Raw genomic sequence first — 20,532 nt, forward strand, 5'->3', positions numbered from 1 at the left:
TTTAATCATTATGCCTGAAATGAAGAATGGCTGTTAACAGGAAAAGTCTGTTAACAGCAAAGGGATTGAGTCAAATTATTCTTCCACGGACATCCATACACTTGATTGGCATCACTGATACTAAAAAGATTAGCAAAAAGGAAAAAACTATCCACTGTTTTACTCAGTGATAAAGTCTTCACAAATATGAGAACTAAAGCTACATGACAGCCACAGAATGAACAGAAGAGTGCATACCCCAGACAGATTCTTGAAAGCACTTGGCGGGATATTATAGTGTAAATAAATTAGGGAAGGAAACAGTGAGCTACAGAGGAGCAAATAATATTACTAGGGGTGACAGATGTAGGAAACATAATTACTTGGTATTGCAGTACCTGTTCTAACATACCCTTTCAGCACAAGACTAACTATATGAGCAGTATTGATCTGGGGTAAGAAGATGCTGAGGAAACTGTACACATCACTTAACTGTAGCAATGGTGAAGTAACCCAATTAGAATAAAATAATAAGATTGCTAACGCAGACATGCATGTTCCAATATTGGGCTGCACCTAGATACTGTGCTTTCCAAGACATATGTTGATAATGAAACATAATGCATTTCAAAGGCATTGCCATATAAAAGCTGAGGTTTTTTACAGTGTCATTGTGTCATTTTTTGCTGTCTGCTACTAAATGTGGAGGACAGTGGGTGGTATTAATGTTGAATTAGCGTATTTCTCCACTAGGTCAGTCCGACAACTTACTCCTACTGAGAAGAGATTGTGTTTCTTCCACTCACACCCACACAGACACACAACCACACATTCTTGCTTGTATCACTTACTTTGCATCAGCTCTGAAAGTTGCTAGAGCCCCTATCTGAGCAGTCTTAGCTGATTAATCAAGTAATTAAACATATATCTATAATCTTCTGATAAACTGGGATACTGTATCAATACACAGAAGGGACCTTTCAGTGCACAGAGGTGTTACAAAAGCACTTGGCGACTGGTGTTAACCGAAGAGTATATGACATCTCTCATTTTCTATAGTGATCAGTTCAAGCTTACATGCTTCTCATTGTCCACTGGTTGTCATCTGCATCCTCTTATTAGTACAACTTCTTGTTTGTCTCTTAAACTTTTTCTGCAAAGTCTGAAAATCAATTTTAAAAGGGCACCTTATTGAATAATTTCTATTCCAGCTAGAGGAGTTAAACTGCCTGGGAAATATGCAAGATACTGTTAAGAAATATGGTTAACTGTCTCACACCTGTCTTGGTTTGGAAAGACAGGTATCTGTCAGGGAAAAATGGAGTTTCCCTTGGAATGGAGAATGTAAAAAGCCATCCCTCCAAATTATTACTATTTTTTGCAATTAGGAGCTTTCAGGAAAAAATATGGGAATAGGAATAACAGTTGTTTTATTAGGAATATTAAAAAAGGAAACATACAAATGCAATAGTACAAAAAACAAACAAGCAAACGTGCTAGAAAACCCTGACAGAGTCAGAGATGTGACCTGACACCCTGCTGTCAGGGTGTTGGAAGCAGTCCAGATGAGTCTTCCTGGAGTAACAGATGTTGTTATGTGAGGTAGAGATGGTCCTGTAGGAAAAAGGGTCCAGTGCTGGCGAGATGGGTCCAGTCTTCCTCCAAAAATTCAGTGGAAAACTGGCTGCATTAGTGTTTGGGATTTCAGGTTTTATGGTGATGGAAAGGCTTTGGCTCCTCCCACTGGGTGGAGCATCCCACATGGAATGAGACAATGTTCTCAGTCATGTGAGAGGCCTTAAATGGCCCATCCACAGGTGATGTCCCTCGGAGGAGGATGGGTGGAGGAAGAGATAAGAAGGCACTGCCTTATCTGGTGTTATCAGGTGTCCTATTAAGAGAAGGAATCTGCCCTCTTCCCCCCACCTAGAGTTACAAGGGATAAAAAACAGTATCTCCCAACCAGTTTCAACAGATGAAAATTGAATACACATTTTTGGTTACATTGTTCAACCCAAGACACACCTGTGGGAAATGTAGTTGTTTAATTCATGTTCTATAAATAATTATAGATTGGGAACTGTGATATATATATTATATAAAGGTATGTGTGTGTCTGCTCAAACCCGCACGTTTCACGAACTTCTGGAAAGCACCTCCCTGATCTTCTGGGTTCCAAAAATGGAAGGTGAGAACGACTTGCCCCTGCCTACGTGCAGCTCAACTCATCGGGACTCGCAACGGTCAAACGCTACGTGCCAGCAAAGAGGTGCCAGCGAGGACTTACACCGGTCATCACACACCTCTACGGCAGTTACTCAAAGCAAGGACTAACTCTGGACATTAGCATTTGAATGTGCCCAGGGACCCTTTCGAGATTTAATGTAAATAAAGTTAATGGTCGATGATTAGAGAAACAATGGGAGGAAAGTTGCCGAGGGGGAAACTAAGTGTATTTAAGTTGGGTCTTTAGGTGGGCAAGTTTGTGAACCCAGCTAGAGACAAGGCTGCCAGGTCCTGTGTCTCTGGGGTCACCCTTGGCTCTACTTTTCCCGGGAGAACTTCGGTCAAGTAAGTTTGCTGTTCGTGGGGTTCGTATTGTTTTGTTTTTATTGTTTGAAATTGTTATAATTTGATTCTAAATTTTGTAATTTGGATGTTAATAAACCAAACTATTGAATTTGGCAATAAATTTGTCCTGGCGTTTATAACACACCCTACAACCACAACTGAGTAAAAGTAAGGTAAGTAGGCTGTGACTCTCTGTTTTCCAGTTTAAAAGGCATTCTGGGAATTCTCACATTCTTTAGAAGGAGTACTGCTAACTGTATCCAGCTGTAGATGGAAATGGTTTTAGAGAGATGTGACATTAATATGCTTTGAATTTATACAGATATTAGATGATCTGCTGTGAGTTTCACATCTTCCCTGACATCCTACAACCACGGAATTTTTAGTTTCCCTATCAAATTGCTGTAAACACCCCTACATAGTAGTAGCATCCATGCAAAGACTTTGGTAAGCCAGAGAAAAAAAGAGAAAGGGAAAAAAAAGGAAGGCAAATAGATGGCATTCTGACAAGACATGAATAATATTGAGTATAGTGTGTAAGACCTTGTAAGATTTAAACAAATGGTTCCAAACAAATGCCCTAGCATTTCCCCTACTCCAAGGTTAGGTCTGACAGCTAAGACAACCAGCTCTCATGAATGTTACTCTTGGATATTCATCAGATTTACAATAGTCATCACACTACACTAATTGGCAGTGGAAGAGCAAATGGAGAGATGTGTAATTTACAGTTTATGAACTTGTGAAAGAGTGTGCTTCAGCATGAACCTATCTGATATATTTCTCTTACTTTTTTGGTAGGAGGAATGTTTGAGAAAATTTTCTTTGAATTACTCCTCCTTATTTTCATACACTTGTATGAAAAATTCCAGGTTAATTTACAGATGATTTTGCAAGAAATTATAACCAAGTGATTGAAGTCCTGAGGATGTGGCAAAAGAAAAACTCCCACATGATGAAGTTTATATTCCCACTCCAGCCAAAACTACTAAAAGACACTTCAGGCAGTTGAGGTTACTACTTTTTGTAAGCTTTTCAGCAAATGGAAATCCAAACAATAAGACTGCAGTTTCAGTAAGTATTATGTAGGATTTTAACAGCTTGTTGGTGGTGCTTCTCTCTTTCTCTCACTTTGAGAACAGTCCAACTACATACTACACCTTTTTGTTTTCTTAATTAACTCACTAACAAAGTAGACACCTAATCCAGAAAAAGAAAAATGCTTTTCTGCATGACTGGCAAGATGGAATGATACATCATCCAAGGAATGCAGAAGATGCTCAAAAATGGGAACAGAAGAGGAGAGAGAAAAAAAGAACTGGAAAGGTAAAATTTCTTATTTCTTGACGAGAGAATGAAATACTGCAGTATTAGAGATAAGACTATTCATGTCCTCTCAACAAATTACAGTTAAATTAAAAAAATTATGATAAATTGTGTATCAATTGTGTATCAATTTAATATCATACAGTAGGATGCTCTTTAAAAAAAAAATCTAATAGTACAAACAGCAGAAGAGGAAAATAGTTGCCATAACTGCTCTTGTTAGGTATTGCTTATTGTGAAAAATAGGGTTATTTAATTCATGTTCTATAAATGATTATAAGCTGGAAACTGTAATATATTGTATAAAGGTATGTGTGTCTGCTCAACCCGCGTGTTTCACGGACTTCTGTAAAGCACCTCTCCTGATCTCCCTGGTCCAGAAATAGAAGGTGAGAACACGAGGCACCGATGAGACAATGAACACGGACCAACCTACCCCTGCCTACGTGCAGCGAAAATTGCCTCAAAAGCAAGGATTTACTCTGATCGGTCGCCTACGTGCAGAGAAGTCATCACACACTTCTACGGCGGTTAGATTACTCAAAGCAAGGACTTACTCTGGACATTAGCATTTGAATGGACCAAGGGACTTTTTCAGGGCTTAGTGTAAACACTCTTAATGGCCGGTGCTTAGCAGAAACAATGGGAGGAGTGCTGCCGAGGGGGGAAATTAAGTGTATTTAAGTTGAGCCTCTGGACAGGCGAAGGTGTGTACCCAGCTAGAGACACAGACGGCCAGGGTCTGTGTCTATGGGTCACCCTTGGCTCCTTTTTCCCGGGAAAAACTCTGTCAAGTAAGTGTCGCTGTTTGTGTGGGGTTTTTTTATTGCTTAAAATTCTGTGATTTGATTCCAAATTTTGTGATTTGAATTTTTAATAAACCAAATTATTGAATTTGGAAATAAATTGTCCTGGCATTTATAACACTTATTATATGACAGACATTTTTAAAAGCAAATATTACAGTTATTTCTACAGAGACCTGTGTGCATTAAAATTCACGCCTATGATTTTGAAGAAAAGAAGATGAAATGTAAATTACGAGTGCATGGTTGTGCTTTGTGAGGTCTCAGACTGGTATTTCTATCTTTGAGAGGGAAGCAACTAGATAATTGTTACTAAGCATAGGAAATAACCTAGCAAGGGGAAGGCTGTTTGTCCTGATTCTAGCCAGGATGGGGCATGGCTGGGACCAGGTGCTTATTCTATACTGCCTCACACCATTGTTGGGGTGGGGGAAAGGGAGTCTCTTTGACGAGAAGGAGCTCCTGGGTCATGTGAGTGTGGCAGAGCTGTTTCTGTGTGAATTGTCACCTCTTTTCTTGTACACTCTGTCATTAGTACTGGTGCTGTTAGTATTCATTTTCTTATCTGATTGCTGCTTCCAGTAAATTGTTCTTATCTCAGCCTTTTGTACCTCCAGTTCTCCTCTCCAACACACTGCAAGGAAGGGGAAAGGGAAAGCAGGGGAGTGAGTGAGTGGCACACGGTTTCAGCAGTAGCACTAAATTGGAGAATACCATTCCTAAATCAAGACACGACTCTGAAAAAGAGACATTGAAGGGAACCAAAAAGCAAAGAGGAGCAGCAGATGAGAACAAAATAACAACAACAAATTTTTAAAAAGTAGGAAAAGAATAGGTGTATAAGGACAAAAAAGTGACATAACTGAGATAAGGATAATTATAATTGGTCAAAGTGAGACTCCCTGAAATTCACTGATATATTAAATTTCCCAGATTAAGTATGAAACGCAAGTTTTTGGAAGAATTGGATTTCTAGGGTCCTGCCTTCTGACATACAGTCTAGCTGTTGATTGTAAGCCTGAATTGAGTTTGGAAGGTGGAACAGCAATCTGCTATTCCTTAAAAAAAACACTAATTGTATGAAAAGGCTGCCATTGCACCAGGTAGCTTTATTCCCTTTTGGGCAGAGTAGATGCCAAAAGGAAAAAGCATTCAAATTTTTTGCAGTAAAAATTGTTTGTCCTGTTGTCCTGAGTAGAAATGTACAGATAAAGTCATTCTTGCCTGGTTTAACTTTTTAGCTCTTCCATTTGTAACTCACAGAAACTTTTAATTTTTGTCTAGCCCTTTTTTTTCTTTTTCTTTTTTTGTCATCTGAAGCTTGACAAAATATAGTCAAAATAATTTTTATCTAATACATATTTTAACAAAAAGTATGATCACTGATAGAAAAAAAATCCACACATAGGAAAAAATTATAAAGGTCTGACCTTGCATAGTTGCACAATTCTATACACTCTTAGCAAACTCTCCTGAGGTGTGAGAAGCTGAAATCATTTTTTTAAAAGACTGGGCTCTAGCACCAACCCTTGGACTGCTTAACTGATTTTTCAAGCTAAAGAGATGTGGGACAATATAACCATGACCATCACAGAAGAATATAAAGGTAGAAAGACATTAGAAACAACTTGGCACATTAGACCATCATGCAAATGGAGAGACTCAACTTCTTATTTTTCATCTATGGAAAAACAAATAGTGGTAGCTATCTATAAAGGGAAACATATTATATTCCGTATAAAATAAAAAGCAACCATAGTGCAAACTCTAGTTAAGATGGGACTGAAATGACTATTACAATATGAATTAGTGGAAAAGCACCTGAACTATGGAAGAAAGGGTGGTAATTGTTTGAGTTTCAGAAATTTTTGTGAAGTTTTTTATAAAATAAAGGGACTTCTCTAATAAATAGAAATATTTGTACTCTCTGCCAAATCCTTATTCTGTATTTATTTAACTAAAAATGCGAGTCCTGGATAATCCAGAAGCACAAAATATTGGCCACATTTCAGAACAGAATTGACTGAGTTTGGAAGATGGTCAGGGTGAAAATAGCGCTTTTCATTGTTGTTATTTCTAAGAACAGCTATGAAACAGATGTTTGTTGCATTATTCATTGGTATTTTTAAAACTGACATGCTATCCATTATAGCTTTGTGGATTATTTGTATCTTTCTCTGAGTCAATGCAAAGTGATAGATTTAACATTTTGTACTTTCACAAGCCCAAGCACACATTGATAATATTTACTTAGGAGGGAAGCTGGCAGATCCCCTCTCACCTAAAGCCTCCCTTGCCCCATCCAAATGTTTTTTCCATGGCCCGTTATCTCCCCAAGCTCTCTAAAACTGGCAAAGGGGAACACTGATTTATTGTGAGGCAAGGATTTTGAAGAGGGTGAGGTTTTACTCAACCCATAACAAGTGTATAGGAAGTAGTTCACAACCCAACACATCCTGCTTCTAAAACCTCTGTCAGAACAAGCCCACCAGGTTCTGCAGGGCAGAGCAGCATGTAGTGAAATATGACTGGGTGGTTGGGGTGTGGGAATAGAAACAGACACAGACACTGGGGGACAGGGAGTGGGGGATACAAGGGGATTAGATTTTACATTAACTTTTTACTTGCTAGGAATTTGTGATAAATTCCCTGTTGAGTACAATTGTATGATTGGCAGTGTGCTGGCCTCTATAGGGTCCTCCTTAAGAAAAGGATTATGAAGAATCTGATTAATGAGAACGGGAAAAAATGGCCTTTTTATATTACTTGGTACCAAGTAATTTACTTCATATTTTATTGGGCACCCAACAAAAACCATTTGGCAAATGGCTCAAGGCACCCAGAGGGAAAGTTGTGTATCTTTTTTATCTGCATGGTCTTCTGAACAAGACTAAAACTTCAGATGAGTAAAATTGTTTTACCAGGAAGTAGAACCCTCAAAGCTGTGATTCTTAGATTTTTTTTAGTTAAATAGGCTGTTGGAAATTCTCCAATTTTTCAACAGACTATTTCATTGAGCATTTAATTGTTTTGTTCACAAATATTACTATTCATATACATTTTCATACACATTAAAATTGCAGAGCCTTATGGTTCTTTACATTCTCTTACTATCATGTAGTTATTTTGCATCTCCTTGTCCATTGTCCATTTCTTCTGTTATTTCCTGCTAAGTTATTACTGAAATGTTCAGGCTAATTTATAAACAAATGTTCTTAGAGAAATGTGACACTCTTTGGTACTGGTCATAAATTTAAAATGTAAGGTAATAAATTTCCAAGTTTTATTATCTACCTCTGAGTAATGGGTGACCTGAGTTTAATAATTTGTTTATTTCCTATATGACTGAATGGGTTAATGAGATATGACCAGGAGAGAAAAATGATCCTATTACTTTGATTTCAATGCCACTACTGCTGCTTATTACTTTAGGTGTTTCTGAGTACTAAGTCCCATTTAAGAGTGCATATTGCTTACCTTGATTAAGAATTGCTTAGAGAAGGAGGTACAGACTGTATTAGCTTTACTCCTCACCCAGTGTTTTCCCTACCAATGAGTCTAGACTGTTTCTTTGGAAAGACATATTTCTGTCTTTTAATTTTGTTCTAGAGTTGATGTTGATTGACAGAATACAAAACTTCTGTTGAAACAGTAAGGAGAGTTATGTGGGTTTTTTTCTGTAAGCTCATTATAATTACATAGCAGAGGTTATGTTTTGAAAAGTAGCTGTCATTCAGACAACAAAGTGTGATTGTGCTCCTACCTTCTGCAAAATTTTCAGAGGCTGTATTTCTAGTTCATGGAAACCTTAATCATGTAAAAAACAAATGTGATTTGATCCTATAATTTATTTCAACTTTTTAAAAAGATTACCAAAGACAGAGTTGCATAATACCATTTTGCAATTGGTAAACGTAAGCACAGAGAAGATACATTTTAAATATTTGCACTTAGGCAGGCTAATATATTAGTACTGTTAGAAGATAGTGATCTCTAATGTTCTCATATGACAGTAGTAAATTAACAGGGTATCCTTAATTAAATTGATGTACATAGGAAAATGAGGATAAATGAATCCATGAGTAACAGGTATAGAGTACTATAAAAGCAGATGTAATTTGAAACTATACAATTTTCAGAAGCTAGTACTATGGAAATTTCAACTTTCTCTTATTTTTCTTCATCTGTTACTTAACATTTTGCCATGTCATCCATTGGGAAAGTGGCCGTAATGAGAAAATTACATGAGACAGCGTGTTCTTTCTTTATCATAATTATGTTGAAAAAAGCAAACAAATTGTTAGTACCATCTGAGATTTCCCTCATCATTGTATATAGCCATGCTGGTTTAATTACAGATAATGACCTGCTGGCTATCTTTACATCCAAATCAACTGAAACACTGAAAATAATGAAATTAAGATTTAGGATTTCCTCTGCAGGTTTTATCCAGTCTCTAGACATATGCATTAGCATATATTTTTAGAATATTTCAGACTGCTGTTTTCCCCCTAGGACACATACCTTATTTTGGTAAGTAGGTAGGTATTTGACTGGTTTTTCAGTGTTACACTTCCTGTTGCTCCTAACTCACTCTCAGTTTTTTCTCTTATTCTTTACCACTGGGTAGTCCTGTTGCAGTTTCTATTCTGACCAACTGCTTACACCCTCACTCTCCTTCCACATAAACCATATTGACAATGACCATCATTTACTATCAGTCTGTCAAGTAGATATCCCAAGATGCATTTTTTCATTTTCTTATTGCAGTCTGCCTTCCCAAATGCTCCCCAAAGTCTGAGCGTTTTTCCTTTTCTACCTGAGTCAGGATATTGTCACACAATGCTGCACTAATATATATATATATATATATATAAATATAAATATATATATATATATATATATAAAATAATAAAATCTGGATTAGTTGAAGCTCTTTACCATGTTTAAATCCTGTAGAGAGGCAAAGTATGTTAATTCAGCACTGCACTGAATCAACATTAATGCCTGCTCTGTAGCCAGAGCTGCAGAATCATGGCTGTACAAATCAAGTGCAATCCCTGGGGAACCATTAAGTGAATGCCAAGTCACAGTCAGGTAAAGCATGCTGACTGTACTTGGGATGTTTACAGGAAGTTTGTCTGCATCCTAAAAAGTCCTTAGTAAGTGTGTGTGAGCCACTCCTTTTAAAGAGCTTATATTGTACCCATGTTTTATAGTTTTATTTTCTTTTTTTTCTTTTTTTTTTTAGCAGGAACAGCAAAAAGATATCTAATACCGCAACCAGGACATTGCAACATCTTACTTTTTTCCTAAGTTATATGTTAACTAAGATATTATGTAACATTAAAGTATTTATTCGGTTTTGATTTCAAAGACAGATTCTTCAGAGCTGGTTCAGTCTTGATCTATATTTAAGAGTTCATGTAGATATGTTCATCAGTAGTTTGAAAAATATCAGATACTCTATCCAGCTGCAAATGGTCAAGAAGATAGCTGAACCAATCTTTGCAGCTTCCAGTTTGTTATCAGTAGAACCAGTCTCATTCCTTTCACTCCCCTATCCTCACCATGCAGTGCCACTTCCTACTTTGTACTGTCTGTGGTAGTAATCTCCTGTGATCCTTTCGTAGGCCAGCAAAACTTATTCATGAAGAAAATCACCCCTCTTTTTAGGATTGACACAATATGAATGAAATCTTATGTTGAATCATTCAGAAACTTCATCTGCATTTACGTGGACAAATCTATGTATATGTAGGCATAGTCAGACTATGATCAAACACAATGCCATAACTTTGGGTTAGGCCACCTAGAGCCTGATAGAAAATGTGTTTTGATGGAATCACTTGCTGCATTTGGTTTAAATAATCCCTTAATATGATAAATCATTACAGTTCTGAAAGCAACAATCTGCTTTCTTTAAGCAGATGAGGACTCAGAAACTCACCAAAAAGGTATGTTCCCCTAAGGAATTGCAGGATTTCTTCTTGAAATCTCTTTTGCTATGAGATACAAAGATGAAAGAGATTTACCCTATTGGAGCTTCTCTGATTTATGGAGAGGAATTCATAAACTTTTACCTCAAACAGAGACAAGGAAAATGGCTTTGTAATTGATTTCCTATTTCTAAGGGATCTTGTTCAAACCCTGAAAGATGAGCAGCTGTGACCCAGTCTTGCAACAGCAGGAGGATTTATAATCAGTGTTTTTCAAGATGCCTGATGGTTTCACTAATATCTGTTGGACTGATAATCCAGATAGACTTCTAGGATTTGAGATTTTTTTTTCAAAGAAAAGGTTTTGTTGAAGCTGTCATCTGAGCAGTTTGTATAGGTGTGCTAGCTGAAGAAAAAACAAAGATAATAGTAATTCCATTTCTACTGTAAAAATTACAAAATTGAACTTTATGTATACACAAAATCTAGTCTTCTGAAAAAACAAGTCTCAACTTTTATACTTCCTGAATTTGCAAAACCTACGTATTTTGTTGCATAATACCTTTAACTCCTAGATAAGAATAAGAGAGGTCAGATGTTTATTCCCCAAAGAATATCTCAGTACCTTGTCATCATGATACACTTATTAGGGTCAACAGTATACAGGTCTCTCTGTGCCAGGGAGAACTTTTTTATTGCCTAATAAAACTAGATTAGGCAAGAGAAATTCTTGTAGTGCAATTTCTATTACATAGGTATTCATAATAGATAACACCTGCTGATATGTTTACATAGGCATTGTTCTTATCATATAGCCATATTCAGTACTTAAAAGCCAATGGACACAAATAACATGATAAAAGGGTTAACATACCCAGTATTAAGTAACTGAATTTGCATTCAAGGTCTATCAAGCTTACCTTTGAACCAACTTTAAAAAGAGCAAATGACAAAAAGAAAGACAAGAAGATCACCTACACAGCAGCAAATAATTCTGCCTTTGTAAGAAATCCTCCTGTTCTTCTTTGGAGGGTTTACAGAGAACATTAATAGGCATTTGTAAGGATTGACAGTGATGACAAGGGAAAAAAACACAGATAATTTATTGTAATCCAAGTTTTTAGGAAGAAGTATTTACCATGGACTGAGCAGCAGCTGCCCTGCTTGGCTATGTGTCATGGAAGGGTCTGGCAGTTCAGTTAGTCACAGCATGAGAGAGCAAGGTGGCAGATGGAGATCAAAACAGTGATGGTTGGAGTTAATGGTTTTTATCTCTTCTGTGGATATTCCCAACTCCAAATATAAAAGAAGGTGAAGTACTAAAGAAGGTTTAAAAGAGGTTTAAAAGGTTGAAGGATTAAGTGGGTTTTTTTGCCAGAGGACTGGGTTATTAAGGAGCATTCAAAGCAATTTAAAAGCCTGTGGGCAAAGCCAGTCTACAGAGTCCCTACCTAAGTGCACCTCTAGAATCTACTGACCCTGACCAGGTTCAGTAGATTCTAGAGGGCATGCACACAGTGCTCAAGAGCCCAAGGCCTCCATTTCACCACAGCCCTCATATATCTTGCTATATACTGGGCTCCTGCCTAGTCTGGCCCTGCTGTGTGGGCAGACCTCAAACCTACATGGTAGCTGGTTTGCCTCCTAAATGTAGCCCTCAGATGTCCATTGCCCACTGTCGTTAGTCCTCTCTGCTGCATGGACTTCAGATTCAAGATGAAACTTGGTTTATGGTCCTACCTGTAGTCTCATCTCCTTTTGCTCTTGCCTAGACCTGGTTCATCTCTTGCCTGGGATTATCATTGCATCCTACTACCAGAATCTGGCTTACCTTGCTATGACTATACCTGTGGCACCATGCCCTGGTGTCACTCTTTACTCCTGGAACACTTAGTTGGAGGGAAAAGCAGGACTGTGGTGCTCTCTGACATAGGAAATACAGAAAACAAACTAATACCCAGTACCTTAAAAACCTTCTGACACTTGGCTTTCTTCAGCATTTGTCCACACATTAAATGGAGTTGGAAGGGCTTTACTCCAAGTTTAATATTTATGGATATAAATATACTTAAATGTATATTCATTGAATATCCCCAGTCTGGCAGAGTCCCTGCTGACTGGAAAAGAGGAAGGATAACAATTTTGGAAAAAATTAAAATAAGAAAGACCCAGGGAACTACAGGTCAGTCAGTGTCATCTCAGTGCCCAGCAAGATCATGGAGCAGATCGTCATGGAAACCATGCTAGGGCATGTGGAGGAGGTGATTGGTGACAGCCAGCATGGCTTCACCAGGGGCAGATTTTGCCTGACAAGTTTGGAGGCCTTCTGTGACAGGATTATAGCCTTGGTGGATGATGGAGGAACAACTGACATCATTTACCTGGACTTGTGCAAGGCATTTGACACTGTCCCACACGACATCCTTGTCTCTGACCTGGAGAGACATGGATTTGATGGATAAATCCCTCAGTGGGTAAGGAATTGGCTAGATGGTTGCACTCAAAGTGTTGTGGTCAACTGGTCAATGTCCAAGCAGAGACCAGTGATGACAACACCAATCTGAGTGGTTCAATCAACATTCTGGAGGGCAGGGATTCCATCCACAGCAACCTGGACAGGCTTGAGAGGTGTGCCTGTGTAAACCTCTGGAAGTTCAACAAGGCCAAGTGTGAGGTTCTGCACCTGGATCAGGGAAATCTCAAGCACAAATACTGTCTGGGCAGAGACAGATTGAGAGCAGACCTAAGAGAATGATTTGAGGGTGTTGGTGGGCAAGGGGCTGCATTGTTATTGATGTAATGACAGCCACAGTACTTTTCAAATCTTATTTTAAACAAAGAATCATGTTACAAATTAAATATTTCCAGAAGAGAAAAAAATCTGTGTTAAAGATGTCTCAAATTAAAAGGCAGCAATATAGTAAAAACCTGTTTACAGTACAAACCCATAGCAGGAACAACCATGGAGATTTAAACCATGGTAATTTAAACTGCTAAAAACTTTCTTTATGTTGAGGAATTTCTACAAAAGAAATCTTGCGTCAGGACAAAAGTCAGCATATGTTGGACTAAGTCTGTACTGATACTCACTTTTTTTTTTTTTCTTTTGCTTTACTTGTTGAAATGTCCTTAACATTTGACTGCTTTTCACTACTTTAAGGAATTGTAGATAAAGGAAGAAATTATTATAATATGACTGCTTTGGAAGAGAAACTGTTATTTATTCCATTAGGAGTTTACATGGCTTCAGTGAACAGCTGAACAAATTTGGGAAAAAAGTACATTAAGACCTACTAAAAGCAGAAATCCCAGGACGGTAACTGAAATACTGGAGATTGGTATCAGTACATCTTTTTGTCTAGTCTTGTGTTTCTCCTTAGGTAGCTGTCACTGGCCAGTATCAGAAATTGGTAATTATTACAGATAACACTGTAACCTGACCCAATCTCTATGTTCTGCGGTACAGTGGTGCAGAGGCACATCAGGTGGCACAGACTTTCCTCTGTGGGTTATAGGAAGGAACTGGAGTGAATTGTAAATAATACAACACAATTTTCTTATTTTGATGATTCATTGTTTTAAAAGAACACAGAAGGATAGTTCCACCACCACCCATGAACGTTGCAGTATTAGAAATGCAATAGATCTTTTGGCTGAATCACAACTGGAGTCAAGACATTTATATAAAGTTTAAAAAATATCAGTATTAAAAAGAGAACATATGACATGTCACTTTCATTTACATGGTATAGGGCATTCCTTTTAAAATCTTGTGCTTTATCAGCAAAACTGATGTCCAAAAAAACTACATAACTCACATGGTCAGCTCATCAGCCAAAGACATATGCATCTCTGAGCTTTGTGCAAATAGCAAGATGCGGTTTCCCAAACCTTTCCTCTCTTCCAAGAAACCGCCTTCCTTCTGCTGATATGCGTGAAGAAAGCAGCTGGTTTTGTTGGCTATGTATTTTGAAGTGATACATTTCCTCAAAGCTACAAGACTAGCTAGCTTTTCTTGATTTGATGTCAAAGCACTAGTCACCTTTGATATCCAAGCTTCACTTTCTATTGCATCTCTTGTTTAAGATTCCTATTTTGCTGGTTAAGGCAATAAATAATAGTTTTCAAGAGGCTGCTAAAGAACTGTCTAGCTGGTCAAGCACATAAACCAGGCTTGTATCTCTACCACAGTGATCACACATAGCTCATGCTAAGCCAAAGTCTGTGCTGAGGTTATGAATAAAAAAGCATTATCCATAGAGTGCCTTAACAAGCCACTTCAGAGGTGGTGCTTTCCAAGATGAAGTGGGCATGCCTTGACATTACTGTGTGGTTCACCGGCACACCTCTCCAGAATTCCTGCTCCAATGCATAGCTTTCAAGTTGAACTAAAACTGGCGTTAATTGTGGAAAATTAAGAAATATGGATAGAAAATATATTGTTTGGGGCACTTTTCTATTTCCTCAGACTTCACTTCTAAAGCACTGCAGACAGCTATAAAACTCCAACCTCACACTGAAGAAACAGTTCTGTCAAAATTACTGTTTTGAGTGAGCTGACTGTAATGTCATCATTTGTGTGAAATATCTGATGCTACCTGCCAGAGAAAAGGGTTCCGTTTTTAAGAAAACCTGTTACTTGAACAGAGTCTGAAAGAATATTTGAACACAACCTGCATTTTTTTTCAAAAAGCTTTAGAATCACTTTAAAAAGGAATTATGTAGGTACAAAATCATAACAGGAAATAATTTGTTACTATCATGGTTTTAATGTATTTTTCTAATATTTCTATTTTACTCATGTGATTTCAAGATAAAACTCACAGCAAGGTTTTAATTTCCTTCATGCTACTATCATGTTTGTAAAGAGGCAATATATACATCTAGAGGAGAAAAGCAACACATATTTATATTTTAATAGCAATCAGTAAAGTCAATATTAGATTTACATTACAAACCCTTGCAGCAAACAGCTTTGCTGTTTGAAGCAAGCTTCATCTTACTTAATTTGGGAATCTCTGATTCTGAAACCAGGGACTCAAATCATTACTCCAAATACATACTGGCATAAATTTGACAGGGCCTTTTCCTTTATAATAGAGTATTTATGATAACTCAGATTATATCAGAGAAGTAATTTCATGTTACTACAGGAATGAAGAGCTTGCATCAATCAGTGATCTTTGGTGCAAAGTAAATTTAGTTTCTGGAGTAGGATCTGTTATCTTACTAAATTCAGAAGGCACTGGATCTGCGATACAATTAAGACAAAATTAAAGAACATCTTGGAAATTTTTTCTTTCATTGCTATTTTATTTAAATGTTGATTCAAGTACATATCCTCAATGTGGAACTCTGGGGCTAGTTCTGGAAGATGAAGAAATGCGGGCATCTCTTTATAAATACAGATATCAGTTTGTCACAGTATGTAACTATCATCCTCAGAAAGACACAGAACTGAAAGATGGAGAAAAGTAGGTTCCTCTCCGCTGCCCGAGACTAACATCACCAAAAGTTAAAGCAGTAATGAAGTTCACACGCACAGACAGACACATACACGCCCCCGTAACAGCTGCGCTGCTCATCCTAAAGCTCGCCACTCGAAAGCAAGTGCGAAAGCAAGTCCACGCTCTGCTAAGGAAACACAGAAACCTTTTTGTCCTATCCGAGCGAGCCTTTTGTGAACGAAAACCCTCTCTCCCGGGAAAATGTCCTCCGGGGTGTGCCGGCGCGGCGGGGGCAGGGCCGGGTCAGCCCTGCGGGGATGCTCGGCGGCCCGGCGGGGTCAGGGCCGGGGGCGGGCGGGCAGGTGGCGGCGGGCGGGGCGAGCGCGGCGCCGCCCCCGGGCCCCATTGGCGCGGGCAGTGGGGGCCGCGCCGCGCCGCCCCCGCACACAAGTGCGAGCGCCGGGCGGCGGGGCCGTGCCGGAGCTTGCGGAGCCGCGCCGGGGGCATGCAGAGCTGCGGGCGCTGGTGGGGGCGGCTGGCGGCCCGCGGGGCGCCGCACCTGCGGGCGGCGGCGGGGCAGCGGCGCTGGGGCGGCGGCGAGGCGGCGCGGTGCATCGAGCAGCTCTTGCCGCGGCACGATGACTTCTCCCGGAGGCACATCGGGCCCCGGGAGCAGGAGAAGAGGGAGATGCTGCGAACCGTCGGGGTGCAGGTAGGCGCCGTGCGGGACCGGGGCGGCGCGGCCGGACCCTCCCGGTACGCGCTGTGCCGCCCCGCGGAGCTAACCACGGCGTGCGGGCGCTTCTTGCAGAGCGTCGAGGAGCTGATGGACAAAACCATCCCGGCCAGCATCCGCCTCCGGAGGCCGCTGAGGATGGATGACCACGTCTGTAAGTGACCGCATGGCCCGGGGTGGTCCCGGACTCCCCGCGCCCTCCCGCGGCCCCTTCCGGCCGCCAGATCCCGGGGGAGCGGGGAGGACTCGGGGTGCGCAGCCCCTGCCCCCGATGTCCCCGCCGATACGTGTGGCGGTCTGTTCTTTCCGCCCGAGTAGAAGTGCAGGGTAAGATTTAGTCACCGGCACTTCATTCTTGTCCCACCAACTCCGTAGAGTAATTTGGCTGCTGCGTTTATTTATCTCGTCTTGGAAATCGGTAGGAAAATACGTGTAGCACACGGGGGCTGCTCGAAAACCCGGTTTGGAGCTCAAGTGCTCCATTGACTTCACTTTGTCCCAAGAGCCCGATACGAAGGGAAAAGTATGACTAAAAATCTTCCCATTAGTGTGGACTGTAGCTTCAAATGGGCCGCTGTGTTTTGGTAGTTCTTGCGTACTGCAGGATTTCTTTGTTATTCCTCCTCCTCGACCCCCCTCCCCCCAATAATAACCTGCATATTTTAATAACATGAAAAAATCTGTGTCTCCGCATTATGTATACACAGTAGACTAATGGCCATAATTTTAAATCTGTCTAATTGAGTGTTACGGGTAAAACTGCAGGAATTCTAAGCATCTGAGTCAGCTCTTGTGTCACTACAGTAATTCAGCGAATTGCTGCAGACAACTTGATGTGATTTCATGAGGTTTTAGATATTACCGTTTTTAAGAGTTAGTAAGCACAGTACAAAATTTCTACCTGCATAACTGCATTTTTGAGCGATATCTATGAACTGGAAGTCCTGTAAAAGAAACACTTAAAAATCCCCAGTGCTAAACAATTACTCAAAAACTAACAAAGCTCAGTGGCCATTCAGATATGGGATCCCTGTACATCAGTATTAATTTCATTTAAGTGTCACAATCCTTTGCCTGATTTGTAGAAAACTTGGTCCCGCTTGGTAGCATTTTCTCATTTCTCATCCATGTGCTGTAATTTGAGTGTAAACTTCAGGCCTGCAGCTCCGGTGAGGTTCCCGGCCAGTTCAATCTGGTTACTCTGAGATGACATCACACATGAGAGGCAGCACCACAATGAACAGCCAGGAAAACTAGACTCTGAAAAGACGGATTCTAGCCAGGAGGGGTACAACAGGGACTGGTAGTTTCTACCTCTAAAATCTTTTATTAGTGCAACAGTATTTCAGTCTTTGGTAACTTTCCATCTTATTAAAATGGGGAGAGGCTGGGTAGAGAGGCAAAATTTAACAACCTTCTTGTGTCTGTAGAACTGCTGAAAGTACTGCTGAGCATATTTCCCTATGGTTAATGTGTTTTAATCAAGGTACTCCCTGACTATAAACTGACTTTCACTGACCTCAAAGAAAAAAACTTTTTAGGTTATTATATTTTTAGGTCAGTTGAAGGAATGAAATGCAGTTTGTCGTTATTGTCTTAATAAGATAATTGTCTTAGAAGCCCTTCTAATTTTTTTAATAATTAGTTTTTATTATTAATTAATGTGATGCTCTTAAAAAATTTTACTTCACTAAAACACACATAAAAGTGATACAGGATAGCGGGCATTAAGCTACATATACATTATTGAAAACTAACCTCGTGATGTCAGCCTAAGTCACAATCTTGATGCATTGCTCAAATGCTGATTTTCATAGTAATTTCGAGTGGATGTCTCCTACACAGTGGTGCGTTAGTTGATGTTCTGTTGTTGTAGGCAAGTTCTCACTGTGCAACAGGACCTCATTAGCTAACAGTGTATTTAGTTCACTGGCATTTTGCTCCACTTGCTATGCTGTTCTTGTTCCCTTAGAGTAAACTTTGAAAGAATGTGACTGTGATGCAGAGACTCACATTGCACAGCATGCAACAGTGAGTTTTCAAAAGAGATGCTTGCATGAGGTACAGAAAACTTTTTTTCTGTACACGACTGCGTTTTTCTTCTGCAGCCAGTGTGCTGGATTGTCTTTTACAATTTAATGTGTAGTTGTTTATCACTAGTTTTCCCCTGCACTGGTAGCAGAAAATTCCACAGCTTTTAGAACGAAAGTTAAAAGCCTCAGCTTAAAATTTTGCAGTGTCATATTGAACATCTTGTACCCAGGACATTGTAATCTGAGTGAAGTTTGCTTCCTCTTTAATCTGCTGTTAGAGAGAACACTTTCCAATCACCAGGGTGGTATTTCTTATGTGAGGATAGGGCATATACCTTTTACTGAAGGGAAATAGCAAAATTGGGAAGTGTCATGAAAACTGTATTCTATTTTAATTTAAACATTTTGTTTGCATAAATTCGCTCACTGTCTCTCTCTAACTCGTATACGGAAAGAGAGAACAGAACAAGGCAATGAAAAACATGTCATTCAATGAACTTCAGCATTTATAAATTTTATAATACAAATACAGCAATTTCCACTTGTCTTTATAACTCAAAAATGTGATCATAGTGACTTCACAAATTGGAGTGCAGCTGAACAAATCAGCTGTGCTAGAGCTACTCCTTTATAGTAACTAACAGAGCTGAACTTACACTGAAGTCTCATTGAAGTCAATCCTTACAGATAGAATTAGACATGCAGTCCAAGAAGACCACACACCCACCATAGAAAGCATGTCTGTGTATCATAGGTCTCTGCAATTGCATTTGGGTGTTTTGGAAAACTTTCATAGACCTCATCTCAGGTGTGAATATTTGATGTGTACATTTGATATATAATCTTCAAGTTTTGATTCATTGTGTGTCACTAGAAGAGATTGTGTTACAGATCCATCCACTGATAATCTCACAAGTTGTCTAAAAGAAGGAAAATTAATCAAATGTGTGTATGCAATAGCAGTCAGTAAAAAAAAAAAAAGGAGAGAGGCTCTTGTTAATGGAGCTTATGTTAAAGAGCTTGTTTATATGGCATTGCATATTCTACGGATGATAAAACCTCTGATTACAGTAGAAGCACACTGGTTTTTTACCTGTGTTGGCTCTCCTAGACATTTTAGCACAGGCTACTCTTCAGTGGAAGAATGAAGCTTCGTTACTCCCCTGAAGTACATAACATATATATGAAATCTTTAACCTTACCTAACTGGACATTTCCTGAGTTTAGGCGGGCTGCAGGGGGATCTGGACAGGCTGGATCGATGGGCCAAGGCCAGTGGTGTGAGGGGCACCAAGGCCCAGTGCTGGGCCCTGCCCTTGGCTCACAACAACCCCAGGCAGTGCCACAGGCTGGGGCAGAGTGCCTGGAAAGCTGCCCAGGGGAAAGGACCTGGGGGTGCTGTGACAGTGACTGAACATGAGCCAGGCTGTGCCCAGGTGGCCAAGAAGGGCAAGGGCATCCTGGCCTGTACCAGCAATGGTGTGGCCAGCAGGGCCAGGGCAGGGATTGTCCTGCTGTACTTGGCAATCAAATGGTGAGGCCATAGCTTGAATCATGTGTTGTTTTGGTCCCCTCACTGCAAGAAAGACACCGAGCTGCTGGAGGGTGTCCAGAGAAGGGCAGTGGAGCTGGGGAAGGCTCTGGAGCACAAATCCTGTGAGGAGCAGCTGAGGGAGCTGGGGTTGTTCAGGCTGG

The 20,532-nt window shown here is 39.8% G+C and overlaps 1 protein-coding gene across 1 annotated transcript in view; it reads left to right on the top strand.

The window, feature by feature from the left end:
* Positions 1-16,491: 16,491 nt before the first annotated feature.
* The window catches only part of GLDC (glycine decarboxylase), a 41,856-nt gene continuing 37,815 nt past the window's right edge, over positions 16,492-20,532 (top strand). The window contains exons 1-2 of the mRNA XM_063423922.1: positions 16,492-16,780; positions 16,880-16,958. Of these exons, the coding sequence (XP_063279992.1) occupies positions 16,574-16,780; positions 16,880-16,958 (286 nt within the window). The 5' untranslated portion in view covers positions 16,492-16,573. The remainder of the gene's footprint in view (positions 16,781-16,879; positions 16,959-20,532) is intronic.

The sequence above is a fragment of the Prinia subflava genome, chromosome Z (assembly GCF_021018805.1).
Source record: "Prinia subflava isolate CZ2003 ecotype Zambia chromosome Z, Cam_Psub_1.2, whole genome shotgun sequence".
Lineage (NCBI taxonomy): Eukaryota > Metazoa > Chordata > Aves > Passeriformes > Cisticolidae > Prinia > Prinia subflava.